The following is a 27,351-nucleotide window of genomic DNA, read 5'->3' as shown; positions in this document are numbered from 1 at the left end:
AGTCCAGATTGTCAAGACCAGCTGATTTGTACGGGTCTAGGTTTTGCAGCTCTTTCAGAACATCTGCTATCTGGATTGGGGTAAAGGAGAAGCTGGGGAGGCTTAGGCGAGTAGCTGCGGGGGGGTGGAGCTGTTGGTCGAGGTTGGAGTAGCCAGGAGGAAGGCATGGCCAGCCGTTGAGAAATGCTTGTTGAAGTTTTCGATTATCATGGAATTATCAGTGGTGACTGTGTTACCTAGCCTCAGTGCAGTGGGCAGCTGGGAGGAAGTGCTCTTGTTCTCCATGGACTTTACAGTGTCCCGGAACTTTTTGGAGTTAGTATCTGACTGAGCAGTGGTAGGCAGAAGCAGGCGCATAAACATTCATTCAAACAGCACTTTCGTGTGTTTTGCCAGCAGCTTTTCGTTGTGAGTCAAGCATTGCGCTGTTTATGACTTCAAACCTATCAACTCCAGAGATGAGGCTGGTGTGACCGAAGTGAAATGGCTGACTAGTTAGCGTGCGCTAATAGCATTTCAAACTTCACTCGCTCTGAGCCTTGGGGTAGTTGTTTCCCTTGCTCTACATGGGTAACGCTGCTTCGATGTGGTGGCTGTTGTCGTTGTGTTGCTGGTTCGATCGAGCCCAGGGAGGAGCGAGAAGAGGGATGGAAGCTATACTGTTACTAAAGTGCCTATAAGAACATCCAATAGTCAAAGGTTAATGAAATACAAATGGTATAGAGGGAAATAGTCCTATAATAACTACAACCTAAAACTTCTTTCCTGGGAATATTGAAGACTCATGTTAAAAGGAACCACCAGCTTTCATATGTTCTCATGTTCTGAGCAAGGAACTGAAACATTAGCTTTCTTACATAGCACATATTGCACTTTTACGTTCTTCTCCAACACTTTGTTTTTGCATTATTTAAACCAAATCGAACATGTTTCATTATCTACTTGAGGCTAAATTTATTTTATTGATGTATTATATTAAGTTAAAAGTGTTAATTCAGTATTGTTGTAATTGTCATTATTACAAATACATTTATTTATTTTTAAAATCGGCCGATTAATCGGTTTCGGCTTTTTTGGTCCTCCAATAATCGGTATCGGCATTGAAAAATCATAATCGGTCGACCTCTAATTCAAACACCATAATTAAGTTTGCCAACGACACAGCGGTGGTAGGCTTGATCGCCGATGACGTGACAGCCTACAGGGAGATGGTCAGTGACCTGGCAGTGTGGTGCAAGGACAACAACATCTCCCTCAACAAGACAAAAGGAGCTGATCATGGACTACAGGAAACGGAGGGCCAAGCACACCCCCATAGTGGAGCAAGTTGAGAGCTTAAAGTTTCTCTGTGTCCATACACACACCAACATTCAAGAAGAGGGCATGACAACGCCTCTTCCCCCTCAGGTGGCCGAAAAGTTTTAGCGTGGGCCCCCAGATGCTCAAAAAAGTTCTATAGCTACATCATTGAGAGCATCTTGACTTTGCTGCAGCACTGCTTGGCATGGCAACTGCTTGGATTCCGACCATAAGGTGCTACACAGGGTAGTAGTGTGCAGCCCAGTACATCACTGGAGCCAAGCTCCCTGCCATCCAGGATCTCTATACCAGGCGGTGTCAGACTCTTCTCTCTGCTAACGCATGGAAAGCGGTACGGATGCAACAAGTCTGGGAAAAACAGGACTCTGAACAGCTTCTACCCAAGCAATAAGATAGTTAAATTGTCCGGGTACCGATTTGTTAACTAACGTTTCACATATGCTGCTGTTACAGTTTATTATCTATACCGTCGCCTTAGTCACTTTAAGCCACCCTATTTGTACATATCTACCTCAACTACCTAGTACCCATGCACATCGACGTGGTACTGGTACCCCGTGTTTATAGCTAAGTTATCGTTACTCATTGTGTATTTATTCCTTGTGTTATTCCCCCCTCTCTCTTTCTCTCTGCATTGTCGGGAACAGCCCCTAAGTAAGAATTTCACTGTTAATCTGCACGGACAAAACACTTTACTTGATATCCTGACAAAACAGGAATAAAAACCATATGGGTAAAATGAATGATGGAAAAAATGATGAGTGATGAGTGATGGAAAAAAAAGAGTTAACACACAAACGCTCCAATTACTACACAGCTATCACAAAATTTCCAACTCTAGGGAAATAGCATTAAGACAGTCACCCCAAGTGAGTCCGACAATACAAATGTGGGGGTCTGGGTCATCATGGACTATACTGACTATGCAGCAAGCATGTTTGCTAGGTGAGACAGACCATTCGTTACCGTTTATACAAAAACGTTCTACTATTTTATTAGCTAATACATCTGGGGGTGATTGACAAAAAAAGTAGTTAAAAAACTACGGGGTTTGAGCTTGCACATCCACATTTCTCTACATAACAAAAGTTAGCTAGCTGGTTAGCAATGCTTTACCCTTTTTAATACCGAATATACATTTCAGAAATACTTTTCCTACCTGGTCATTGTCCTCTTCAGCAGCTCTTTTCTTCGCACTCTTTACTTTAGCTTTACTCATGGTGCCGTTTTTCTGTGATTCTAGAGTTACAGTAGGCATGCTTCTTGTACATCAACAGCCGACCATGTGGGATTCCGCAAGAGGTCAAAGTTGAAAGTTGAGAGCGTTTTAAAACTGCAATTTTCTAAAGCGATTAAAAACATGGGTCTGTAATTATTTCATAATAGATAATTACATAATGTTATAGCTCAAATAAATTACCGTAAATATGCTGCAAATGTATAGGGTCTGAAGAAATTGGAGGTCAAAGTTTAAAGGTACATGTTTGTGTATTTCATATATTTTATTTCATCTTGTGTTATATTATTATATAATCAACAGTAGTACTATTTTGGCATTTAATTCATGACACTTTGGTTGACGTTTGTTTTCCTCCCTGATGAGGTCACAAAATGGCGACCACCATGCGCCTGTGCAATGGCCTTTCTCTACGCAGTTGTTTAGATTTGTCGATTTGATGGATACTTCCACTTACAATAGTTTCTCAATTAGCTAAAAGTCTTCGAAATATTTTTGTTTGTGTTAAGATAAGGAGAATTTCCAAAGAAATTGCATAGTTGTTACAGCAAAGATTGCGCTGTGTTTTGGATTTTCTTTTCTCTGGAGTTCTCATCCCTTGTTGGCTATTTTGGGAGTTTATCAACTTTTCAAGCGATTCTTGTCATTCTCGTTGATAATGGAGTTTCACGTTGGTGGGTCTGTTGGGGTCGTTGTCAGTGGGAATAACGTACCTGCATTTCTCACAAAACTTTGGACTCTTGTTGAGGATCCTGACACCGATCCTCTAATCTGCTGGAGCCCAGTGAGTTAGCGACCGTTACTAATGCTAACTAACCTACTACCTAGCTGCTGGACACCTTACTTACTGTATATCGACTTGGCTCACTTTCTAGACATTTGCTATCTAAATGTCATTCAATATGTTAGTTAACTATCGGGACATAATTTAACACAGACACCGTTAACTATAACTAGCTAACTATATGATACACCACATCAGTTAGCCTTGGTAGCTAGCTTGCTAACCAGATTATACGAGTTGGTTGGACTGAGTCAGAAAGATGTTACGAACCAGCTAGATAGTTAACTAGCCAATTTAATTTGGTCAAATGTGAAGGTGACACGTTTGTCTGGACAGCAACTGCCAGGGGAGCTTCGTGGCCGGTGCTTTGGTCATTCCAAGCTTCAGCTGTTGCTGGGTGTCAATTATCGTTAGCTGGCTAGCTATGTTAGCAATCCCTGTCTGCAGCCAGCTAATTTGGGGAACTCTGGACACAGTAACTAGCGGTTTGTGTCAAACAGCCATGCAAAACCAGACATTCACTGAAACTAGCTAGCATGGTTATGAGAAAAGGGGGTGTGAGAAAAGGGGGGTGTGGCTCTATAACCAATTTGAGAAATGGATGATGGATATGTGTATCATGCCGCCGTTGCTTTGCCTGTGTGGCAGTTTGACAGCCTTTTTCCAGACATTACGAGCAACTAATTCATTTATATGTTTTATTCGCTAACCCACCATGTTAAACTAAAAGCGATGTAATCAACGGCCAATGTTTACTTTTTTAATTGGGACTATGACATAATCGCAAACCAGTCTGACAGTACTTTTGACAGTATTTCAATCTGAAGGAAGAAGCTATGGTTTGAAGTGACTGAAATTCATCAAATGTATTACAAAATTATTGCCTGATAACGTCCTATGATCTTCTGTGTAGAAAAAAAGCATAATTAACTAGGTTTCCAACCAACCTTTGTGCTAGTAATATGCACAACAGTTATTATTTTTTGCCAAAGGCCTGTTGGAAACATTTGTGGGTGAACTTTGCCACTGGAGACAAAACATGCTAGAGAAGGTGGAATCTTTTTGTCAGAAAAATTTATTATGTGAGAAATGTCAGTGAAAACTCTTATGGGCTGATAATATTCATCATATCGAAGTAAACTTGGAGTCACGCAATGACATGTATGGTCCTCCCACTATGATTAGTTGGGAAAGCATGCAGTTTATTAGGCTACAGATTAAATGAACTTCACAGGATGGTGAAAGTGCAAGGTGATGAGCATGATGCCCCTTTCCAATAAACATTGAGGGTCTTATTCTGGTGACATGATCATCTAGGCTTGGCTGCCGTTTGACAATCTCATGTAGACTATACATGCACTGTGTCTGCAAGCTGTTGGCTAGAGTGCATGTGCTAATACTGCAGTGGGCATATTCACTATTAAATGTAACCTTTCTTTGTGTGGAAAACCATCAATTTTTAAAAGGTTTTGGAAATGCATTAAAGTTTATATTTTTAATCTGTACGTACAGTGCATTGGGAAAGTATTCAGTCCCCTTGACTTCTTCCACATGTTAAATTACAGCCTTTTTTGAAAATCTACATACAACAACACATAATGATGAAGCAAAAATATGTTTAGAGATGTTAAACTGATATCACATTTACATAAGTATTCAGACCTTTTACCCATTACTTTGTTGAATCACCTTTGGCAGTAATTACAGCCTGGAGTCTTCTTGGGTATGATTCAACAAGTTTGGCACACCTGTATTTGGGGAGTTTCTCCGATTCTTCTCTGCAGATCCTCTCAAGCTCTGTCAGGTTGGATTTGGGAGCATCGCTTCACATCTATTTTCAAGTCTCTCCGGAGATGTTCAATTGGGTTCAAGTCCGGGCTCTTGCTGGGCCACTCGAGGACATTCAGAGACTTGTCACGAAGTCACTCCTGCGTTGTCTTGGATGTGTGCTTAGGGTTGTTGTCCTGTTGGAAGGTGAACCTTCGCTCCAGTCTGAGGTCCTGCTGAGGGCTCTGAAGTTGGTTTTCAACAAGGATATCTCTGTACTTTGCTCTGTTAATCTTTTCCTCGATCCTGACTAGTCTCCCAGTCCTGCCTCTGAAAAACATCCCCTTAGTATGATGATGCTGCCACCATCAGTTCAGCCAAATAATTCAATCTTGGTTTCATCAGACCAGAGAATCTTGTTTCTCATGGTCTGAGAGACTTTACGTACCTTTTGGCAAACTCCAAGTGGGCTGTCATGTGCCTTTTACTGAGGAGTGCCTTCCGTCTGGCCACTAACATAAAATCCGGATTAATAGAGTGCTACAGAGATGATTTTCCTTCTGGAAGGTTCTCCCATCTCCACAGAGGAACTCTGGAGCTCTGTCATAGTGACCATTGGGTTCTTCGTCACCTTGACCAAGTCCCTTCTCCCCCGATTGCTCAGGTTGGCCGGTCGGACAGTTCTAGGAAGAGTCTTTGGAACCACAATTTTCTTCCATTTGAGAATGATGGAGGCCACTGTTCTTGTGGACCTTCAATGCTGCAGACATTTGTTGGTACCCTTCCCCTGATCTGTGCCTCGACACAATTCTGTCTCGGTGCTCTAGGAACAATTCCTTCGACCTCATGGCTTGGTTTTTGCTCGGACATGCACTGTCAACTGTGGGACCTAATATAGACAGGTGTGTGGCTTTCCAATTCATCTCCAATCAATTTAATTTACCTCACGGTGGATTCCAATCAAGTTGTAGAAACATCTCAAGGATGATCAATGGAAGCAGGACGAGTCTCATAGCAAAGGGTCTGAAATGTGCCTCCTCAGGTTTTGGCACCTGCACTCTAACCAACAGTTTGCAGATACTCTGTGGGTAGTCAAGTCTACATTATGAGATTATTCATGCAAATATTTGTATTTGTCAAGCATAGATCATCATCCCACCAGAATCAGACCTTTGATATTCATTGGAAATGAGCATCAAGAACACGGTGCACTTTCACCACCCTGTGAAGTTCATCATAAATTATTTAATTTAGGTAATAAACTGCATGGTTCCAACCCCCTGTGATGGGGTCATACTATTTTGTAGCTTAAACCATTCAAAAGACTGAGCCACATTTGTAGGAAGAAAACAGAAACTGCTCTGTTTATTATAACTGCATCTAGCGGCTTCCGGAGGTTACTGATGTGACCCTGGTTCAATTATTATATATTTTTCATATATTTATATATTTCATGCTAAAAGCCTCATATTAAACACTAATGGTATTCACTAAGTTGGTTGTTTATATTTAGGATAATATTTTTCAGCTTTGTCATTCAGTTTTAAAATCATATTATTTGATTATTGCTTATTTTACATTTGATAAGGCCACACAGAGGGCCAGAGACAATTTGACGCCTGTGATAATCTGAAGTTTCCAAAAATTGTTAAAGTTCCCCCAAAAAACTTGAAAGCTCCCAAAATGCTGGTAGTTTACTGGTAAACTTAGAATGCTTCCAGTAATATAACCTCCCTTTGCAACCCTTTTTAGGGATGTTATCTCTAACTAGCCTACTGGGTAGGAGAAAACCCTGCGCATGTTGACGCAGCCTCTCATGTCTATCCAAAAGCCTCCTCCTATATGTTCATGGCCTCTGATCCAAGCAGCTGACTTCTCTCAGCATCCATTTCCCAAAAATGAATAGATAGCTAAATAACAAACTAACATTCAGGCAAAACACTTGTATTCTCCTACACTGGACCATTTGACTTTTCCACTAGTACAGCTCTTATTGCGTCATGATGCCCTCCCAGATTGTGTGAATGTCCCCAGAATATTCAGGTTATGTTCAAATAAATCAACTACATGTTGATCTACTAATTAGGATATCAATACAGGTATTGGAATGCTCTGCCTTTAAAGGTTTCAGGCGGTTCTCTTTGTCTCTTTACATTGCCAATGTGGTATTTCATAATTATTCAACCTGTAAACCATTGCCAGAGACTCGCCATAGTCACAGAGTTTAGTTAGAGACTTTACCAGACCCAATGTTGTTTAGCTTTGTTGTAAGCCACCCAAGGCAGCTTAACCTAATTCTTAGTACATTCTCAGTACATAGGGCCTAGCTAAGGTAAACTGGGGTTGTGCGATTATTTCTTTAACTGTTATTGTTCTTCCTTTACAGAATGGCAACAGCTTCCATGTGTTTGATCAGTGCCGATTCTCCAAGGAGGTGCTTCCCAAGTATTTTAAACACAATAACATGGCCAGCTTTGTGCGCCAGCTCAATATGTGTGAGTTGTCATTCATGTATTTGATACGTTAGGCATAGCAATGAAATCTTCATAGCAGCTTCATTTGATTTGCTTATACTTTTTATGTTTCTCCAGTTTAGCATTCTGTCCACAGAACCTTCACTTATCAGTTTTGGCTGTGCAGTAGATTCTGCAAATTATTTGCTTATATTGTAATGAGCCTTTAAATAGACTCAACCAAGGAATTATTTTTAAGGCTATTTCTCAGAAGTTGAGGTAGATGCAACCACGTTTGTTTTTTTCTGAAATCCTTGAGATTTTTTTGTATCTTTGGTTTTGTAATCCACTTGCATGTTATTTATTAAGACTGAAAAGGCTAGGAGGATATGATTGCATACAGTGACCTAGAAATCAGCCTGTATTTTTTGTTTCTGAAACTTGCCTATGTAAATTTCACGTATCTCTAGTAATTTAATGGTATGTCTTAGTCAAAACTGTGGTTTTTTTCTTTCTATAGATGGCTTCCGCAAAGTAGTTCACATTGAGCAAGGCGGCCTGGTGAAGCCCGAGAAGGACGACACTGAATTCCAGCATCCCTACTTCCTCCGCGGACAAGAGCATCTGCTGGAAAATATCAAACGGAAAGTTACCAATGTAAGTGCAAAATGATCAAATTGATCATCATGATATTTCTGATACATGTATCATGCCCTTCTTCATACTCAACTCCGAACAGTCTTTTTAAATAGGCTTTACATAGTCCAAACAGTATTAGTTAAGAAAGTATTAGAAATATGTTACATTTATAGTCAGAACTATGTAGCCAACTCCCTGTAGAAAACACACATGGAAAGCCTCAGTGAAACTCCTCATAGAGAAACCTATTGGGATGCTCCCAGTGCATGGCCTGCTTGGCCTGATTTTTCTCTCTGCTCCCCTCCACTCCTGTGACAGATTGAGCTAATCAAGGTGTCTCTGTGGAGCCTGCCATCTGGGGATGGGTGGATTAGAGAAAGCAGGCCAGGGAGCTTGTAATCTGACGTTGCCGGACCCTTTAATGTAGTCACTTTCTGCTCCGCTCAGTCTACTGATTTACTGCTGTTTCCATCTGCACCTTGATATAGTCTGCTTCTGGCCAACTGACCAGTTCAGGCTAAAAACTGAATACCGAATCATACACTTTCATTGTGTTTCCATTATCTATCCCTCAGGGTTCAAGTCAGGGCCAAGGCCTACACTGAAGGCTTGTTTTTATCTCTTTCCCGCCTCCCTTTAACAGTTTTCTTTGCTTTAACAGTTTGCGTTAACCATTTCGTCATGTTCTCTCTCCCCCTCAGGTGTCCAATGTTAAACATGATGAGCTTAAGATGAGCTCAGACGATGTCTCAAAAATCCTGACCAATGTGCAGCACATAAAGGGCAAGCAGGAGACCATAGACTCCCAAATCATCGCCATGAAGCAGTAAGTGAAACGTTGAGGCACATTCTGATTCATATTGTGACTCATTCTCATGCGTATTGGACGGTTGACTCGACTTAACTAATAAATTGAAATGAACAAAATCAACAAATGGTCTGACAAGTATAGTGCAAAGTATAACCCCCAAATCCACATACAGTGCATTCGGAAAGTATTCAGACCCCTTGACATTTTCCAAATTTTGTTACATTTGAGTAAGGTTGTAACAATACCCCATAATGGCAAAACAAAACAGGCTTTTAGATTTTTTTCTGCCAATTTATTCAAAATTTAAAAAACTATCACATTTACTTAAGTACTCAGACCCTTTACTCAGTACTTTGTTGAAGCACCTTTGATAGCGAATACAGCCTTGAGTCTTCTTGGATATGACGCTACAAGCTTGACACAACTTAATTTGGGGAGTTTCTCCCATTCTCTGCAGATCCTCTCAAGCTCTGTCAGGTTGGATGGGGAGCGTTGCTGCACAGCTATTTTCAGGTCCCTCCAGAGATGTTCGATCAGGTTCAAGGCCGGGCTCTTGCTGGGCCACTCAAGGACATTGACACTTGTCCTGAAGCCATTCCTGTGTTGTCTTGGGTGTGTTCTTAGTGTCGTTGTCCTGTTGGAAGGTGAACCCTCGTGCCAGATTGAGGTCCTGAGCGCTCTGGAGCAGGTTTTCATCAAGGATCTCTCTGTACTTTTCTCCGGTCATCTTTCCCTCGATCCTGACTAGTCCCTGCTGCTGAAAACATCCCCACAGCATGATGCTGCCACCAGCATGCTTCACCGTAGGGATGGTGCCAGGTTTCCTCCAGACGCTGGGTATTAAGACCAAAGAGTTCAATCTTGGTTTCATCAGATCAGAGAATCTTGTTTCTCATGGTCTGAGAGTCTTTCGGTGCCTTTTGGCAACTCCAAGCAGGCTGTCATGTGCCTTTTACCGAGGAGTGGTTTCCGTCTGGCCACTGTACCATAAAGGCTTGATTGGTGGAGTACTGCAGAGATGGTTGTCCTTTTGGAAGGTTCTCCCATCTCCACAGAGGAACTCTGGAGCTCTGTCAGAGGGAACTTCAGGTTCTTGGTCACCTCCTTGATCAAGGCCCTTTTCCCCCCGATTGCCCAGTTTGGCTGGGCGGCAAGCTCTAGGAAGAGTCTTGGTGGTTCCAAACTACTTCCATTTAACAATGATGGGGACCTTCAATGCTGCAGATATTTTTGTGTACCCTTCCCCAGATCTGTGCCTTGACACAATCCTGTCTCTGAGCTCTACCTACAATTTATTCGACCTCATGGCTTGGTTTTTGCTCTGACATGCACTGTCAACTGTGGGACCTTATATAGACAGGTGTGTGGCTTTCCAATTAATCTCCAATCAATAGAATTTACTATCAAGTTGTTGAAAAATTTCAAGGATGATCAAGGGAAGCAGGATGCACCTGAGCTTAATTTTGAGTCTCACAGCAAAGGGTCTGAATAATTATGTCAAGGTATTTCTGTTTTTTAATACATTTGCAAACATTTATAAAAAATAAAAATAAACTGTTTTCACTTTGTCATTATAGGGTATTGTGTGTAGATTGAGGACATTTTTAGTTATTTCATACATTTTAGAACAAGCCTGTAACGTAGCTAAATGTGGAAAATTACTCGGAATACTTTCCAAATGCACTGTAAGTTAACTGTTAACAAAGTTTCTGAATACTTAAGTAAATAAGGTATATTTTTTTTTATACATTTGAAAAAAATTCTGAACCTCTTTTTCACTTTCTCATTATGGGGTATTGTGTGTAGATTCATGAGGATTTTTATTTGATCAATGTTAGAATAAGGCTGTAACGTAACAATGTGGAAAAAGTCAAGGGGTCTGAATACTTTTCGAAGGCACTGCAGATGCAACATTTTCAGAACTGACTGCCCCTTAAACAAGCCAAAAACGTTCCTACCCCAGCTTAGCCTCTGTTCCACACAATAAGATTCTCTCTTGTTCACGCATTGCTGCTGTTTTGCTAAATTAGCGAGCATGTATATTGTGTCCCCATAGGGTTGCCGTAGCCTAGCATGCTGCATTAAGGCGGTGTCAACCAGTTTATTTTAAGCTAGTGATTAGGCTGCTAGAGACAGAATTCCTAGAGGCCTGTCAAAGGCTGAAGTATACATGCAGGAGTCAGTGTGCTGTTTGAATCCACAGAGCTGTCCTAAATTAACACATTCACGCTATTTTGTAAAACTCCGATTAAAGGCACACATCTAGTGGTGTAAAGTAGAGTTTTTAATTGTGTTAGAACTGCAGCTGTGGAGAGTTGGACCTTCTGTTTTTAGTTTTTACCTGGCTGTGGTTTAGGATAGGTTCAGGGTTACTTCTATGTGTACCTTTTCTGGATGACTGCTAACTCATTATGGGATTGCCATGTTTGACTTGACAATGGAGTAGGCAAATGCACAAACCAATCTGGGACCAGACTAGATCAATTGTGGTTCAGACTGAGTTCCATGTTTGTAGCAGTAATGATGTGGGGATAACTCATTGAGTTGTGTCATTGTACCTGTCTGGTTAGTTAGCGTGTCTACTCATTATAGATGTCTTGATGAAATGGGGTGCAAAGTTAAGTTCCCATTTTGTAACAGTTATGGGATAACCCATTGGGTTGTGTCAGTGCGCCTAACTCTGAGACAATATAATGGTGTTTCATGTTTCAGGACGCTTAGTCACCATTCTAAAACCGAGTGGCTCCTGTCATGCAGCTGGGATGATGTGGCCAGGCTGCACACCAGCTGCCTTTAGGCCGTCAGGGTGCTTGTCAGGCCCCACATAATTAATACAATCCTTCCTCCACACAGACACACTTGGATTCTCCAGCTGGACCCTTGGACTCTTCATTGCCGCTGAGGGCTTTCTCTCCTGTCCCAAACATATGTTCACAAACCAGACCTTTTCTTCATGGTACCATGATGCAATGCACAGGGCAGTTTTCATTATGACCTTATTCATCCTGTCCATCGGCACGGCATGACAGTCTCTCTCCATGTCTCTCACCATGTCCTCTTAGAAAAGGAGAGTGCAAGAAGATGTGATTATTTATCCAATCTATTTTATCCAACTTGCCTGTTCGATCCATACCTTCAAATTAAGATGTATCGCTCAAACGATGAATGTCCATCACCCGAGGTGGGTGGCTCTCAATAAAACGAGACAAGAATCTCTCTTACTTATAAAAATGGATGCTTCTCTTTTACCATATTCCTTGTTATTTTCACACCTGCGCGCACCTCCCCTCTGACACTCAGAGAAATCTGACAGTCTGAAAAGTTATAGCTATGTTTCTGATTATCGGATGACTCTCACATGTTAAATAATCCCTCTAACTGTTGGTCAGTGGTGTTTCGGGAGGGGTCAGTGATGACCCTATCCACTTGGAGGCATCCACACCTGCCTCTATAAACCCTGTTCATCTGCCCCACAGGGAGGTCAGCACAGACAGTGGGCTTTTCTGGTGCAACCTTATACAGGGCAGGGTGAGTTTACAAGGCAGCAAGGACCACTGATAGTCTATAAACACATAGAGCACCTCTCTTTTCCATGTCGGAAGTTTGAGGGCCCTGTAGCACTCAGATGACACCCCCAGTACACACCTCCTTCAACCCTCGTTCAGTCTCTGTTTTAATACCACATCTGTGTACTGGAAGTTCTTAAGGTTAACATCGTTACTCCATAACAATGCCAGGTTGTAAGGCCGAAGCTATGATAATCAGCAAATTAATGTTTCATTTTGTCCTCGAAAGCTAGGCCTACATGTTGATTGATTTTTTCAGGTTTAGAATACAGGAGTTAGATCTTAATTTGACCAGTTTAGTCGCAGGAGTAAAATATTCCTGCACCAGAAGGCTTTGATTATGAATGAATACAAAAATAATACATTTCTAAAAGGAAATTATTTTGATAGGTTACATTAGGCTATGGTTTTTCATTGATGCCTACGGGTTACACTTGTGTGTCGTAGTGGAGACCAATATATCTATCTTGTGTTTATTAAAGGGTAGGAAGCATGCTTTCACTCACCAAAGTAACAGTGTGGTCAAAGACTTAGTAACTTAGTTGTCGTCACGATCTGGTTACCTATAACTACAAACATAGTTATGTTTTAGTGTTGTTACATATTTATTAACTTATTACCGTATATCTTCGGAACTACCCACAATGCACTATTTCTCAACGTCATATGGTGAACCGGTGCTACCAAGCTAGTTCCAGCTGGCTAACATTAGCTACTAGCCATGTTAGCATGTAATTGTATTCCAAACCAAGTATTAGTGTACATAGTAGCTCACCAGCACTACCGTTCAAAACTTTGGGGTCACTTCGAAATGTCGATGTTTTTGAAAGGAAAGCAATTTTTGTGGTCCATTAAAATAACATAACATCTATCAAAAATACAATGTAGACATTATTAATGTTGTAAATGACTATTGTAGCTGGAAACGGCAGATTTTTGAATGGAATATCTACATAGACGTGCAGAGGCCCATTATCAGCAACCATCACTCCTGTGTTCCAATGGAACGTTGTGTTAGCTAATCCAAGTTTACCATTTTAAAAGGCTAATTGATCATTAGAAAACCCTTTTGCAATTATGTTAGCACAGCTGAAAACTGTTTTTCTGATTTAAAGAAGCAATAAAACTGGCCTTCTTTAGACTAGTTGAGTATCTGCAGCATCCGCATTTGTGGGTTCGATTACAGGCTCAAAATGGCCAGAAACAAAGAACTTTCTTCTGAAACTCATCAGTCTTCTTGTTCTGAGAAATGAAGGCGAGAACTTGCCAAGAAACTGAATATCTCATACAACGCTGTGTACTACTCCCTTCACAGAACAGCGCAAACTGCCTCTAACCAGAATAGAAAGAGTGGGAGGCCCTGGTGCACAACTGAGCAAGAGGACAAGTACATTAGAATGTCTAGTTTGAGAAACAGACGCCTCACAAGTCCGCAACTGGCAACTTCATTAAATAGTACCTGCAAAACACCAGTCTCAACGTCAACAGTGAAGAGGCGACTCCAGGATGCTGGCCTTAAAATGATAAACTTGGATTAGCTAACACAACGTTCCATTGGAACACAGGAGAGATGGTTGCTGATAATGGGCCTCTGTTCACCTATGTCGATATTCCATAAAAAATCTGCTATTTCCAGCTACAATAATCATTTATAATATTAACAATGTCTACACTGTATTTCTGATCAATTTGATGTTACTTTAATGGACCAAAAAATAGCTTTTCTTTCAAAAACAAGGACATTTCTAAGTGACCCCAAAGTTTTGAACCGTAGTGCACATTCACTCAGAAGAAACCATACAAATTAATGCAAAAAACCTTGTTGATTGAAGTGAGTGGATTGGTTTGGAGAAGTGCTTATGCTAATAACATTATTTGATAACCGATTAGCTGGCGTTAAGTATTTCCTAAACTTCGGTTTACTTTAATGTAGCTATAACCTAGGTGTTGATAGCAACTGGCGGACTCAAGCAGTACTAACATAACGTTAGCAGGCTAGTAACCTTGAAAGCTGAATTTTAACAATAAAATCTAAGTATTTGCTTCTAAGTTAATTGAATGTTATTTAAACCAGTACTTTTGATGCTTATTCTAATGCAAATCCACATGTTGAATGTGGTTACGTTAATGCTACCCTTTAACCTACCCTTTAACCTATGTAAAACGACAGTTGTTGATGTATGGCAGCAATGTAGATACATTTTAGAATGTAGTAGGATCTACAGTTGTAGGACATGTATTCTGTCTGGTGCTTTAACATTTGATCGAGGGAGAACTGCAGGTTTTCAGTGAAGTTATGTAAATCACAAGGCTCATTTGAATTTCCTGCAGCTGAGTGATCAAATTGAGATATTACATCTATAGTTTAATTTGCACTTTTTTAGAGCCACCTTAGTCAAGACATAAGACTAAAATGCTAATCAAACCCTGAAATATATACATTTATATTCTGATTATTGTGGCAGCACCAGGTCATTCCTGGTACATTTCAATGTACTTGGAAACTGAAGGTGATTCTGAAATCTTCATCTTGTCATGGAGCCAGAATAATCAATCTGACATAAGTCATCAAGGTGTTGTCTAGCCTGGTTCCATAACTGTTTGCTCTATCTTGCCAACTCCAGTGGGACAGAGACCATAAGAGATTACAGGACAGCACAAACATATCTGGGTCCAGGCTAGGTTTTGTCTGAGTCCAGGGCATGTAATTTAATGTGAGCCATGTGTATGGACAATGGATGAATCAGGCCCATGAGCACACCCACAAAGCAGCTTAACCATAGTCTGGGGAGCCAGGCTTTAAGAGCCAGGTGGAGGGGCAGGGTCTTTATAGACTGCACTACAAAAGCTGAATAAACACAGTGCGCTAAGATCTTTCAATAGCCATTAACTTAACAAAATAAACTGCCTCAACTATTCCTCAAATCTTTACCAGTACTGTAAAAAATCTACTGTGCCTCGTTAGGCATGCCACAGTATGGGGGGCTCTTAAATATTAGGGTCTAAGCCCTTGCCCTCCTGCCCTTTGCCCTTCCCCCATCTTGGCTACATGTACTGTGGAGTTTTAGATCAGTTAGGGATGACGTGCTGTTCTGAGATTGGTTAGTCATTCTTTGATTTATTTCAAAACATGCGTTGCAGCTGGTTATTAGGCTATTCAAATGATGTATGAAGAAACATCACAATGTCAAGGACTGATGTCATTGTAGCAAGCGTCCATGACATGACCCAAAGAGGATGTCATGGGTTTGGGAATGGAAGGCAAATGATTAGTTGGCCTAATTGGGCATCAGTTGAATATGCGGTCCTTTGTGGCTCAGTTGGTAGAGCATGGCGCTTGTGGGTTCGAATCCCATGGGGGACTAGAATGAAGTATGAAAGTGTATGAGAGTGTCTGCTAAATGACTAAAATGTGTAATATATTTGCCATTTGTGGCATTCAATTTAAAATAATGATTAACTGATCTGTAAACGAGTATCCCCTTTGTCTTTCCAGTGAGAATGAAGCTCTGTGGAGGGAGGTGGCCAGCCTCAGACAGAAACACGCCCAGCAACAGAAAGTCGTCAACAAGGTAAAAGACAGTCACGGTACCTGCCACTGCTCTGACCACGCAGAACATGGGGTTGGGTCTTCTATGCTATGGCAACATAGTAATTTGTGTGATAACATGTGGTCCTTGGTGAAGCATGGTGCTTGTAACGCTAGGGTAGTGGGTTCGATTCCACCCATAAGTAAAATGTATGGCACACCTGTATTTGTGGAATTTCTCCCCTTCTCTGCAGATTCTTACAAGCTCTGTCAGGTTGGATGTTGAGTGTCACTGCACAGCTATTTTCAGGTCTCTCCAGAGATGTTCAAGTCCAGACTCTGGCTGGGCCACTCAAGGACATTCATAGACTTGTGCCGAAGCCACTCCTGCATTGTCTAGGCTGTGTGCAGGTCGTTGTCCTGTTGGAAGGTGAACCTTCGCCTCAGTCTGAGGTCCTGAACGCTCTCAAGCAGGTTTTCATCAAGGATCTCTTTGTATTTTGCTCTGTTCATCTTTACCTAGATCCCGACTAGTCTCCCAGTCCCTGCCATTGAAGAAAATCCCCACAGCATGATGCTGCCACCACCATGCTTCACCGTAGGGATGATGCCAGGTTTCCTCCAGACGCTGGGTATTAAGACCAAAGAGTTCAATCATGGTTTCATCAGATCAGAGAATCTTGTTTCTCATGGTCTGAGAGTCTTTCGGCAAACTCCAAGCGGGCTGTCATGTGCCTTTTACTGAGTGGCTTCCATCTGGACCCCCTACCATAAAGACCTGATTGTTGGAGTGCTGCAGAGATGGTTGTTCTTCTAGAAGGTTCTCCCATCTCCACAGAGGAACTCTGAAGCTCTATCAGAATGACCATTGGGTTCTTGGTCACCTACCTGATCAAGGCCCTTCTCCCCCGACTGCTCAGTTTGGCTGGGCGGCCAGCTCTAGGAAGAGTCTTTGTGGTTCCAAACTTCTTCCATTTAACAATGATGGGGACCTTCAATGCTGCAGATATTTTTTGGTACCCTTCCCCAGATCTGTGCCTTGACACAATTCTGTCTCTGAGCTCTACCTACAATTCCTTCAACCTCATGGCTTGTTTTTTGCTCTGACAATGCACTGTCAACTGTGGGACCTTATATAGGCAGGTGTGCAACTTTCCAATTCATCTCCAATCAATAGAATTTACCACAGGTGGACTCCAATCAAGTTGTAGAAACTTCTCAAGGATGATCAATGGAAACATGATGCCCCTGAACTCAGTGTCGAGGCTCATAGCAAAGGGTCTGATTCTGTTTTTGTATATTTATGCAGAAATTTCTAAACCTGTTTTCGCTTTGTCCTTAATCCATTTTACAATAAGGCTGTAATGTACCAAAATGTGGAATAAGTCAAGGGGTCTGAATACTTTCCCGGATGCACTGTATATATATTATAACACTTGGATTGTGTCCTAGACTTGTTTGTCATCGTCAATGATTCTGAATGTGTGTACTGCACGTATTTTTCGGCCATTGAATTCCTCGGGCCGCCTAAATGTTTATTTCCTTTTTTATTTATTTTTATATTTTATGAACAGTACAAAACATACATATACCAATGACAACATTGTAGAAACATCAACTACATCGCACCTCACAGACCAACTAGCACCCCGTCTCCAGCGCCAGCATCACTTTCCGCAACATGGCTTGAAACGGCACCATTTTGTTTCTCTCCGTAGCCCACACACTTTCAATATTTAAATAATACATCATTAGAGTTTTCCATTGTATCAATGATGGCGGATTGATTTCCAAGTTTTTAGTATACGTTTTTTCAAGATGAGTGACGACTAGAGAATCTTCCAGCCCATTGGGTATCTCACGACATCCCATGTCTTGAAATATGCAGACAGACGGATTAAAAGTAAGTTTACATTGTAATACCAACTTTCTAGCTCCACTCACAACTTCCGGAGACTATAGCATTCCCAGAGAGCATGGATTATTGAGTCATTAATAGTTTGACTTAAAACATGACTCTGCTGTTGTGCTGTAGGATTTGTGCATTTTGTCTCTTGTATAATTAACATTGGTTTATACTGGATTAAGGGTACATTGTTGTTAAATGTAATTTTGTTAGTTATGCTCCAACTCTCCCTCCATCTTGTGCCAACATCAGTTCTCCTGAAGTCTTGGTTCCAGTAGTTTATATTATTTTCTAAGATATTGTCAGTTGGATATGCTCACTGCAAGGTTTTGTATATCTTCCCTATCGTATGAATACCCCTTTCTGTCTCAAATACGATTCCCTCAAGGTTGCTCTAAAGTCCAAAACATTTCTAATCCAAATTTTGTGGTATATAACTTTTATGTGGCATGTATCTGATACTATCTACATTGGTCTGTCCAAAATTACTTTTTAATTCTGTCATGGAAATGAATGTATTTCCTGTTACCATGTCTTTTACAATTGCTATGCCTTTAGTTTTCCATGTGGACCAATTTATCAGTGAATTCTGAAAAGCTATCCAAGGAATGTTCCATAGGGTTGTGTTTTTAGGAAGTCACATTGGTTCTTGTAGAATACGTTTCATTTTCTTCCATGTTGTTACAGTGTTTTTAACTATGAAGTTGTTAATGTTCTTAGCTTTATCCTTTGAAAATAAACATGTACAAATATTCTGGGGATGAGCATCCACATCTTCAATATGTACTCATTGTTCCTTTTTAGTGCTTTTAACTATATGTCACAAGTAAAAGCCTTGGGTATCGAGTTTATACAATTCCAAATCTGGAAGGTTAAAACCACCCTCAGACTTAGGAAGATGTAAAAATGTTCCTTTTTATTCTATTAATTTTATTATACTGAGCAGTTGTTGGCTGCTTTTCCTTTTAATCTGCGGTCCAACTCATCCAAAACCATCTCAGTTGGTTTGAGGTTAGGTGATTGTGGAGGCCATATCATCTGATGCAGCACTCCATTACTCTCCTTCTTGGTCAAATAGCCCTTACACAGCCTGGGGGTGTGTCGCTTAATTTTTCTGTTGAAAAACAAATGATAGTCTCACTAAGTGCAAACCAGATAAGATGGCGTATCGCTGCAGAATGCTGTGGTAGCCATGCTGTTTAAGTGTGCCTTGAATTCTAAATAAATCACAGACCGTGTCACCATCAAAGCACCATCAAAGCACCATCACACCACCACCTCCTCCTCCATGCTTCAGGGTGGGAACCATACATGCGGAGATCATCTGTTCAACTACTCTGTGTCTCACAAAGATACGGTGGTTGGGACCCAAAATCTCAAATTTGGATTCATCAGACCAAAGGACAGATTTCCAGCAGTCTAATGTCCATTGCTCGTGTTTCTTGGCCCAAGCAAGTCTCTTCTTATTATTGGTGTCCTTTAGTAGTGGTTTGTTTGCAGCAATTCGACCATGAAAGCCTGATTCACGCAGTCTTTTCTGAACAATTGACGTTGGGATGTGTCTGTTACTTGAACTCTGTAAAGCTTTTATTTGGGTTGCAATTTCTGAGGCTGGTAACTCTAACATGCTGACCACACCGCTTGCACGCACATGTTGGTATTGTCCACCCACACCAGATGCAATCAGGACACGCAGGTTGAAATATCTAAATGAACTCTGAACCAACTATATTCATTTGTGGACAGGTCAAAAAGCATTAAACATTTATTGCAATTTAGCTAGCTAGCTTGCTGTTGCTACTGTAGCTAATTTGTCCTGGGATATAATCATTGGGTTGTTATTTGACCTGATGCACAAGGTCCTCTAATCCGACAATTAATCCACAGATAAAATGGGGAACCGAGTTCATTTCTAATTATCTCTCCTCCGTCAGGCTTCTTCTTCTATTGACTTTATATGGTGGTTTGCAGCCAACTTTAAGGTGCATTACCACCACCAACTGAGGTGTGGACCTCAGTTCATCTTTCATTCACCCACATGGGTATATGCTCCTAAAAACCAATGAGGAGATGGGAGAGGCAGGACATGCAGTGCGTCAAGCATCACAAATAGAACCAAGTTTTATTTTAGCTCCTGGCTACGCAGACGTTAAAATATAACCAATTTCGTGTATATCTTCTGTATACCAACCCTACCTTGTCACATCACAACTGATTTACTGAAACGCATTAAGAAGGAAAGAAATTCCACAAATGAACTTTTAACAAGGCACACCTGTTAATTGAAATGCATGAAGCTGGTTGAGAGAATGCCAAGAGTGTGCAAAAATGTCATCAAGGCAAAGGGTGGCTACTTTGAAGAATCTCAAATTGTATAAAATATATTTGGATTTGTTTAACACTTTTTTTGCTTACTACATGATTCCATATGTGTTATTTCATAGGTTTGTTGTCTTCACTATTATTCTACAATGTGGAAAATGGCTTAAATAAAGAAAATCCATAGGTGTGTCCAAACTTTTGGTACTGTATTTTTTGATAATATAATCTAGACAGTCAAGGCGAATTTGGAATTTTTTAAACAATGAATTTGATATTGTGTTTGAGCAACAAAAAACACAGCAATAGCCATGGCAAAATGCAGAGAGTTGCAGGAAATTAGCTTTAAAACGAATTAGAATTGTGTAGAATTGCAGAGAGTTGGCTTAAAAATGCCCCAAAATTCTCTACACTGCCAGGATGGGGGAGGCAAAAGAAATTCCGCCGGGGAAACTGCCCATCGCCGCGCCCACCACCTAAGCCCTTTTTTGATCCAGAATAAACCCTGTACTGTCATTGCATTGGTGTCTGGGTGTATATGTGGATTTTAAATTGTCTAATAAATCAACCAATCATCTCCTGCTAACTAGAGCTGGGACGATAAACCGAATGTTGACACAGACCTTACCAACCATTTGCTAACGGTTCAATTGATAGTTAAAGCATTCAAAGTATTAGTAGATGTTATAAGGGTACGGCAATATGCAAAAGTAGGCAAACCGGTGCAAATTTTATGTTCGAAATGTACAGTGCCTTGCAAAAGTATTCGGCCCCCTTGAACTTTGCGACCTTTTGCCACATTTCAGGCTTCAAACAAAGATATAAAACTGTATTTTTTTGTGAAGAATCAACAAGTGGGACACAATCATGAAGTGGAACGACATTTATTGGATATTTCAAACTTTTTTAACAAATCAAAAACTGAAAAATTGGGCGTGCAAAATTATTCAACCCCCTTAAGTTAATACTTTGTCGCGCCACATTTTGCTGCGATTACAGCTGTAAGTCGCTTGGGGTATGTCTCTATCAGTTTTGCACATCGAGAGACTGAAATTTTTCCCCATTCCTCCTTGCAAAACAGCTCGAGCTCAGTGAGGTTGGATGGAGAGCATTTGTGAACAGCAGTTTTCAGTTCTTTCCACAGATTCTCGATTGGATTCAAGTCTGGACTTTGACTTGGCCATTCTAACACCTGGATATGTTTATTTTCGAACCATTCCATTGTAGATTTTGCTTTATGTTTTGGATCATTGTCTTGTTGGAAGACAAATCTCCGTCCCAGTCTCAGGTCTTTTGCAGACTCCATCAGGTTCCATTCTTCCAGAATGGTCCTTGATGCTGCCACCACCATGTTTGACAGTGGGGATGTGTGATGAGCTGTGTTGCTTTTACGCCAAACATAACGTTTTGCATTGTTGCCAAAAAGTTCAATTTTGATTTCATCTGAACAGAGCACCTTCTTCCACATGTTTGGTGTGTCTCCCAGGTGGCTTGTGGCAAACTTTAAACAACACTTTTTATGGATATCTTTAAGAAATGGCTTTCTTCTTGCCACTCTTCCATAAAGGCCAGATTTGTGCAATATACGACTGATTGTTGTCCTATGGACAGAGTCTCCCACCTCAGCTGTAGATCTCTGCAGTTCATCTAGAGTGATCATGGGCCTCTTGGCTGCATCTCTGATCAGTCTTCTCCTTGTATGAGCTGAAAGTTTAGAGGGACGGCCAGGTCTTGGTAGATTTGCAGTGGTCTGATACTCCTTCCATTTCAATATTATCGCTTGCACAGTGCTCCTTGGGATGTTTAAAGCTTGCGAAATATTTTTGTATCCAAATCCGGCTTTAAACTTCTTCACAACAGTATCTCGGACCTGCCTGGTGTGTTCCTTGTTCTTCATGATGCTCTCTGCGCTTTTACCGGACCTCTGAGACTATCACAGTGCAGGTGCATTTATACGGAGACTTGATTACACACAGGTGGATTGTATTTATCATCATTAGTCATTTAGGTCAACATTGGATCATTCAGAGATCCTCACTGAACTTCTGGAGAGAGTTTGCTGCACTGAAAGTAAAGGGGCTGAATAATTTTGCACGCCCAATTTTTCAGTTTTTGATTTGTTAAAAAAGTTTGAAATATCCAATAAATGTCGTTCCACTTCATGATTGTGTCCCACTTGTTGTTGATTCTTCACAACAACAAAAAATACAGTTTTATATCTTTATGTTTGAAGCCTGAAATGTGGCAAAAGGTCGCAAAGTTCAAGGGGGCCGAATACTTTCGCAAGGCACTGTATACTTCTATTTATCGTGAAATTTGCCAATATCCCCCAGCTCTACTGCTAACTGTGTCTGTCTCCCACAGCTCATCCAGTTCCTAGTGACCCTGGTGCAGTCCAACAGAGTCCTGGGGATGAAGAGAAAGATGCAAGTCATTTAACATAGCTACCGCACATTCAGTCAAATAGTGAACCAGTAAAGGGTTGTGAGTGTTTGACTCTTGTCTTGTGTCTCCTCTCTATGGAACTACTAAAGTCCCCTGATGCTGAATGACAGCAGCTCCGCCCACTCCTTGCCCAAGTTCAGCAGGCAGTACTCTCTGGAACATCTTCAGACCTCGCTGCAGGGCTCGCCTGCTATCTCCGTGAGTTCAGCATCACCGGGAACCTAGCCGAGTTTGGCACCTCCCTGTGGTAGAAGTGGAACTCGGGCTGAGTGAATTCACAGTTGATGCTATTGCTTACAGCTGTACTTTACAATTGAGTTATGATATGGACAAGTTGATTTGTAAGGCATGTTTTGATGTAGGCTAGTGAGTCTCCAGAAAAGACTTCATCAGTCACAGATGGCTAATTTATATCTCAGACCTGGGGACTTACTGTCACTTTTAAAATGTATTGGTCTTTTAACCAGACAGAGGTAAGCTAGTTAATTCAGAGGTGTGGTCGCTGGAGCGCCACTAAGAAAGGTGTATTGTTATTGAGCTTGTGTTACGCATCGGATCTTGTTAGAGGGCCTCCCGAGGGGCGCAGTGGTCTATGGCGTCACTACAGACCCGGGTTCGATCCTAGGCTGTGACACAGCCGGCCGAGACCGGGAGACCTATGAGGTGGCTCACAATTGGCCCATTGTCGTCCGGGTTAGGGGAAGTTTTGGCCGGCTGGGATGTCCTTGTCCCATCGCGATCTAGCGACTCCTTGTGTTGGGCCGGGCATATGCACACTGACTTCGGGCGCCAGCTGTACGGTGTTTCCTCTGACACATTGGTGCTGCTGGCTTCCAGATACTGCGGTGTCAAGAAGCAGTGCGGATTGGCAGGATCGTGTTTCGGAGGACGATTGGCTCTCGACCTTTGTCTCTCCCGAGTAGGGGAGTTGCAGGGATGGGACAAGACTAATGACCAATTTGGATATCACAAAATTGCGGAGAACAAGGGGTACAAAAAAAGTATTTAAAAAAATAAAACATTAAACTGATCTTGATAGGATGTCAGTACAGCTGTAGTATGTATGTGAATGTGTGTCATCTTCCCAGGCCTCAGGCGCACCATTCACCAGTACCGGTCTCTTCACGGCAGAGCCGTCTCTTAACAACGGCCCCATAATCTCTGACGTCACCGACCTGGCACAGGCCAGCCCTGTGGAGGTCACTAATGAGTGGATAGAGGAAAGGTTAGTGAGCTTGCCTCATTTCATCAACCATCTGTTAAATGTGTTTGTTGTTTTTTTGTTTAAAAAATCGACTTTTCTTTCCTGATCACATGACCTGACCAAGAAATTCTCTAACAACTAAGGCAGGGATCATCAACTAGATTATTTTCTTGGGGGGGTGGTCAGGGAGCAGAAACATAATTAGAAATAATTTGAAGACTGCAAATTTACCGCAAGAAGCCCAAACGGATATATAATTTGACTAAATCATAATCATTTCATACATCTCTATTATGCGTGGGATTACTTTGGAACCAATTTCCAAAATGAAAATCACTTGGAGTTGATGTGATAGGCAAATAAAGTCACCCGCGGGCCGCCAGTTGGGGAACCCTGAACTAAGGCCTAAAGCTTTTCCTGGTCAAGTCAGGATTCAGGAACAACTCCTGACCCCATACCAACAATCCAAGAATAAACTAAATTACCCCATTTCTCTTCCTGTCTTCAGCACGAGCCCATTGGTCCACATAAAGGAGGAGCCATCCAGTCCCGTGTTGGAGGAGGTCTGTCCGGCCGAGGCCGTGATCGGTGGGGCAGGAGTCCTGGTAGACACTCCCCTGTCCCCCATCACCTTCATCAACTCCATCCTTCAGGAGAGCAACGAGCCTAACACGTCGCCTGCCCCAACGACCCCTACGGAGCAAAAGTGTCTCAGCCTCGCCTGTCTAGACAAGTGAGTGATTCCCATGATGTCATCATGATCAGGTCCCACTGCCAGTCTGTCCCTCAGTCCCTCCCACCGAGCACAGGTCAACAGATATGACGACAATGAGCCTAATTCTCCCCTTCTACACTCGTGTTCATTTATTCACTTCCCCTTAAAGGATTCCTTGTCAATCTAATTACCTAAAACACACTGCGGCGATAGGAAGGCCACCCGCTGCTTTTCACTATTCGTCAGTGTTTTTTTCCATAGCTTAAGATCCACTTGCATCACGCTAGCGTTTCATTGCCTTGATAATCAGTCGGCGCATGCCAGTGGATGTCTGCAGCCAGCCTATTGCCCTATGCTTCTCCGCATGCTCAACCATCTCTGTGTGTATCACGTCACATTGCATCAAGAGGATGTGCTAGGGATTCAAAGAAGCTCCTCCGCTGATGAACAGTTGAGGCAGCTGTTAGCGCTTTATGCTAGTTTAATACGCACCATCGTTCAACAAGCTCTACATACACAACCCATTGGCCATTCTCTGGTTTTGCTAAGTATACACTTCAAAGACTAGGCAAATTATTTTAAACCAAACATGTATTCGTTGGCATTTTAGACATAGTTCTGTTGATTTATTGCATTTCATCTTGGCTTTTTAGTTTTAGGATCCTGGCTGTTGCAACTAACTGTACATAATAAGTTACTTGCCGTTTAATCAAACTAATGCATACTGTAAATCTTAATCTCCAGATGTGTAGATTTATGGGCAGAGAAATGCCATTTTCAAGTAGTTTTTTTTACCTTTTTCTGTTTTCCTTTCTTGATGTTGTCTCAGTCATTGACTTCTGTGTCACTGTTAAAATTGTTATTTATTTTCTAGAAATCATACTCTCTAATGGAACCTAGACTGTACATTACATACAGGGCCTTCAGAAAGTATTCACACCCCTTTACTTTTTCCACATTCTGTTGTGTTACAAAGGGGGACTAAAATAGATTTAATTGTCAATTTTGGTCAACGATCTACTCAAAATACTCTTGTCAAAGTGGAAGAATAATTCTAACATTTATTCATGATTAATGAAAAATAAAACACTAATATAGCTTGATTACGTAGATATAACCCCACCCCCCCACCCCGTGAAAAAAACATTAGAATCACCTTTTGCAGCAATTTAAAGCTGTAAGTACGTTTAGGCAAGTGTCTAAGAGCATTCCATACCTGGATTATACAATATGTTTCCTGTTATCATTTTTTTTAAATTCTTCAAGCACTGTCAAGTTGATTGTTGATCAAGTCTTGCCACTGTTCCTAGGCCGTCATTGAAAATAAGAATTTGTTCTTAACTGACTTGACTAGTTAAATAAAGGTAAAAATATATATAAAATAATAGATTTTCAAGCCAATTTTTGTCAAAATTGTAACTAGGCCTCCCTGGAACATTCAATGTTGTTTAGTTAAGAGTCTCCAGTGTATGTTTGGTCTTGTGTTTAAGGTTATTGTCCTGCTGAAATTGAATTTGTCTCCCAGTGTCTGTTGGAAAGCAGACTGAACCAGGTTTTCATCTAGGATTAGCCTGTGCTTAGTTGTATTCCGTTTCTTTTTATCCCCAATAAAACCTCCCTAATCCTTGCCAATGACAAGCATACCCATACCATGATGCAGGCACCACAATGCTTGAAAATATGAAGAGTGGTAATCAGTGATGTTATGTTGGGTTTTTCCCAAACATAACACTTTGTATTCAGTACATAAAGTTAATTTCTTTACCACATTTTTTTGCAGTATAACTTAAGTGCCTTGTTGCACTTAAGGATGCATGTTTTGGAATATTTGTGTTCTGTACAGGCTTTCTTCTTTTCATTTTAGTTAGTAACTACAATGTTGTTGATCCATCCTCAGTTTTCTCATCACAACCGACAAACTCTTTAACTGTTTTAAAATCACCACTGGCCTCATGAGAATCCCTGAGCAGTTTCCTTCCTCGCCATCAGGTGAATTAGGAAGGGCACCTGTGTCTTTGTAGTGACTGGGTGTGTTGATACACTATCCAAAGCCTAATTAATAACTTCACCAGGCTCAAAGGGATATTCAGTGTTTTTACACATCTATCAGTCTTTGCCAGGATTTTAGAAAAATATATCTGTTTTTTGTGGTTGAATCTGTGTTTGAAATGCACTGCTCAAATGAGGGACCTTACAGATAATTGTGTGTGGGGTACAGAGATGAGGTAGTCATTCAAAAATCTTTTTAACCTTTATTATTGAGCATATAATGAGTCCATGCAACTTATTGTGTGATTTCTTAAGCACATGTTTACTCCTGAACTAATTTAGGCTTGCCATAACAAAGGGGTTGAATACCTATTGACTTAAAACATTTCAGCTTTTCATTTTGTATTTTGAAAATATCCCGCAAACAAAATTCCACTTTGACATTATGGGGTATTGTGTGTAGATCAGTGACACAAAATCTACATTTAATTCATTTTAAATTCAGGCTGTAACAACAACAAAAAGTCAAGGGGTGTGAATACTTTCTGAAGGCACTGTATGTTGTGGCTTAATATTTTTTTCGGCAGGATTCCATTTTAAACCAGCAGCCATTCAACGTACCTTTTCCTGTGGTACCAATGCCCCTTATCAGAGAACAGTATATAAT

The 27,351-nt window shown here is 41.1% G+C and overlaps 2 protein-coding genes across 6 annotated transcripts in view; one reads left to right on the top strand and one right to left on the bottom strand.

Moving 5' to 3' along the window:
• LOC135549683 (ribosome biogenesis protein bop1-like) overlaps positions 1-2,636 on the bottom strand; it is a 138,455-nt gene extending 135,819 nt beyond the window's left edge. For both annotated transcript variants that reach the window (XM_064979880.1, XM_064979881.1), the window contains exon 1: positions 2,480-2,636. In XM_064979880.1, the coding sequence (XP_064835952.1) occupies positions 2,480-2,578 (99 nt within the window). In that variant the 5' untranslated portion in view covers positions 2,579-2,636. The remainder of the gene's footprint in view (positions 1-2,479) is intronic.
• The window catches only part of LOC135549685 (heat shock factor protein 1-like), a 33,412-nt gene continuing 8,239 nt past the window's right edge, over positions 2,179-27,351 (top strand). For 3 of the 4 annotated variants that reach the window (XM_064979888.1, XM_064979886.1, XM_064979885.1), the window contains exons 1-9: positions 2,927-3,341; positions 7,495-7,603; positions 8,082-8,218; positions 8,902-9,026; positions 16,074-16,149; positions 22,696-22,757; positions 22,866-22,974; positions 23,865-24,001; positions 24,489-24,713. In XM_064979888.1, coding sequence (XP_064835960.1) covers positions 3,216-3,341; positions 7,495-7,603; positions 8,082-8,218; positions 8,902-9,026; positions 16,074-16,149; positions 22,696-22,757; positions 22,866-22,974; positions 23,865-24,001; positions 24,489-24,713 — 1,106 coding nt within the window. In that variant the 5' untranslated portion in view covers positions 2,927-3,215. Of the gene's footprint in view, positions 2,266-2,926; positions 3,342-7,494; positions 7,604-8,081; positions 8,219-8,901; positions 9,027-16,073; positions 16,150-22,695; positions 22,758-22,865; positions 22,975-23,864; positions 24,002-24,488; positions 24,714-27,351 lie in introns of those variants that run through there. The other variant, XM_064979889.1, reaches the window with a different exon arrangement.

The sequence above is a fragment of the Oncorhynchus masou genome, chromosome 12 (genome assembly GCF_036934945.1).
Source record: "Oncorhynchus masou masou isolate Uvic2021 chromosome 12, UVic_Omas_1.1, whole genome shotgun sequence".
Classification (NCBI taxonomy): domain Eukaryota; kingdom Metazoa; phylum Chordata; class Actinopteri; order Salmoniformes; family Salmonidae; genus Oncorhynchus; species Oncorhynchus masou.
Note: the sequence above shows the minus strand (reverse complement) of the source record. Positions and strands in the feature narration are given on the sequence as shown.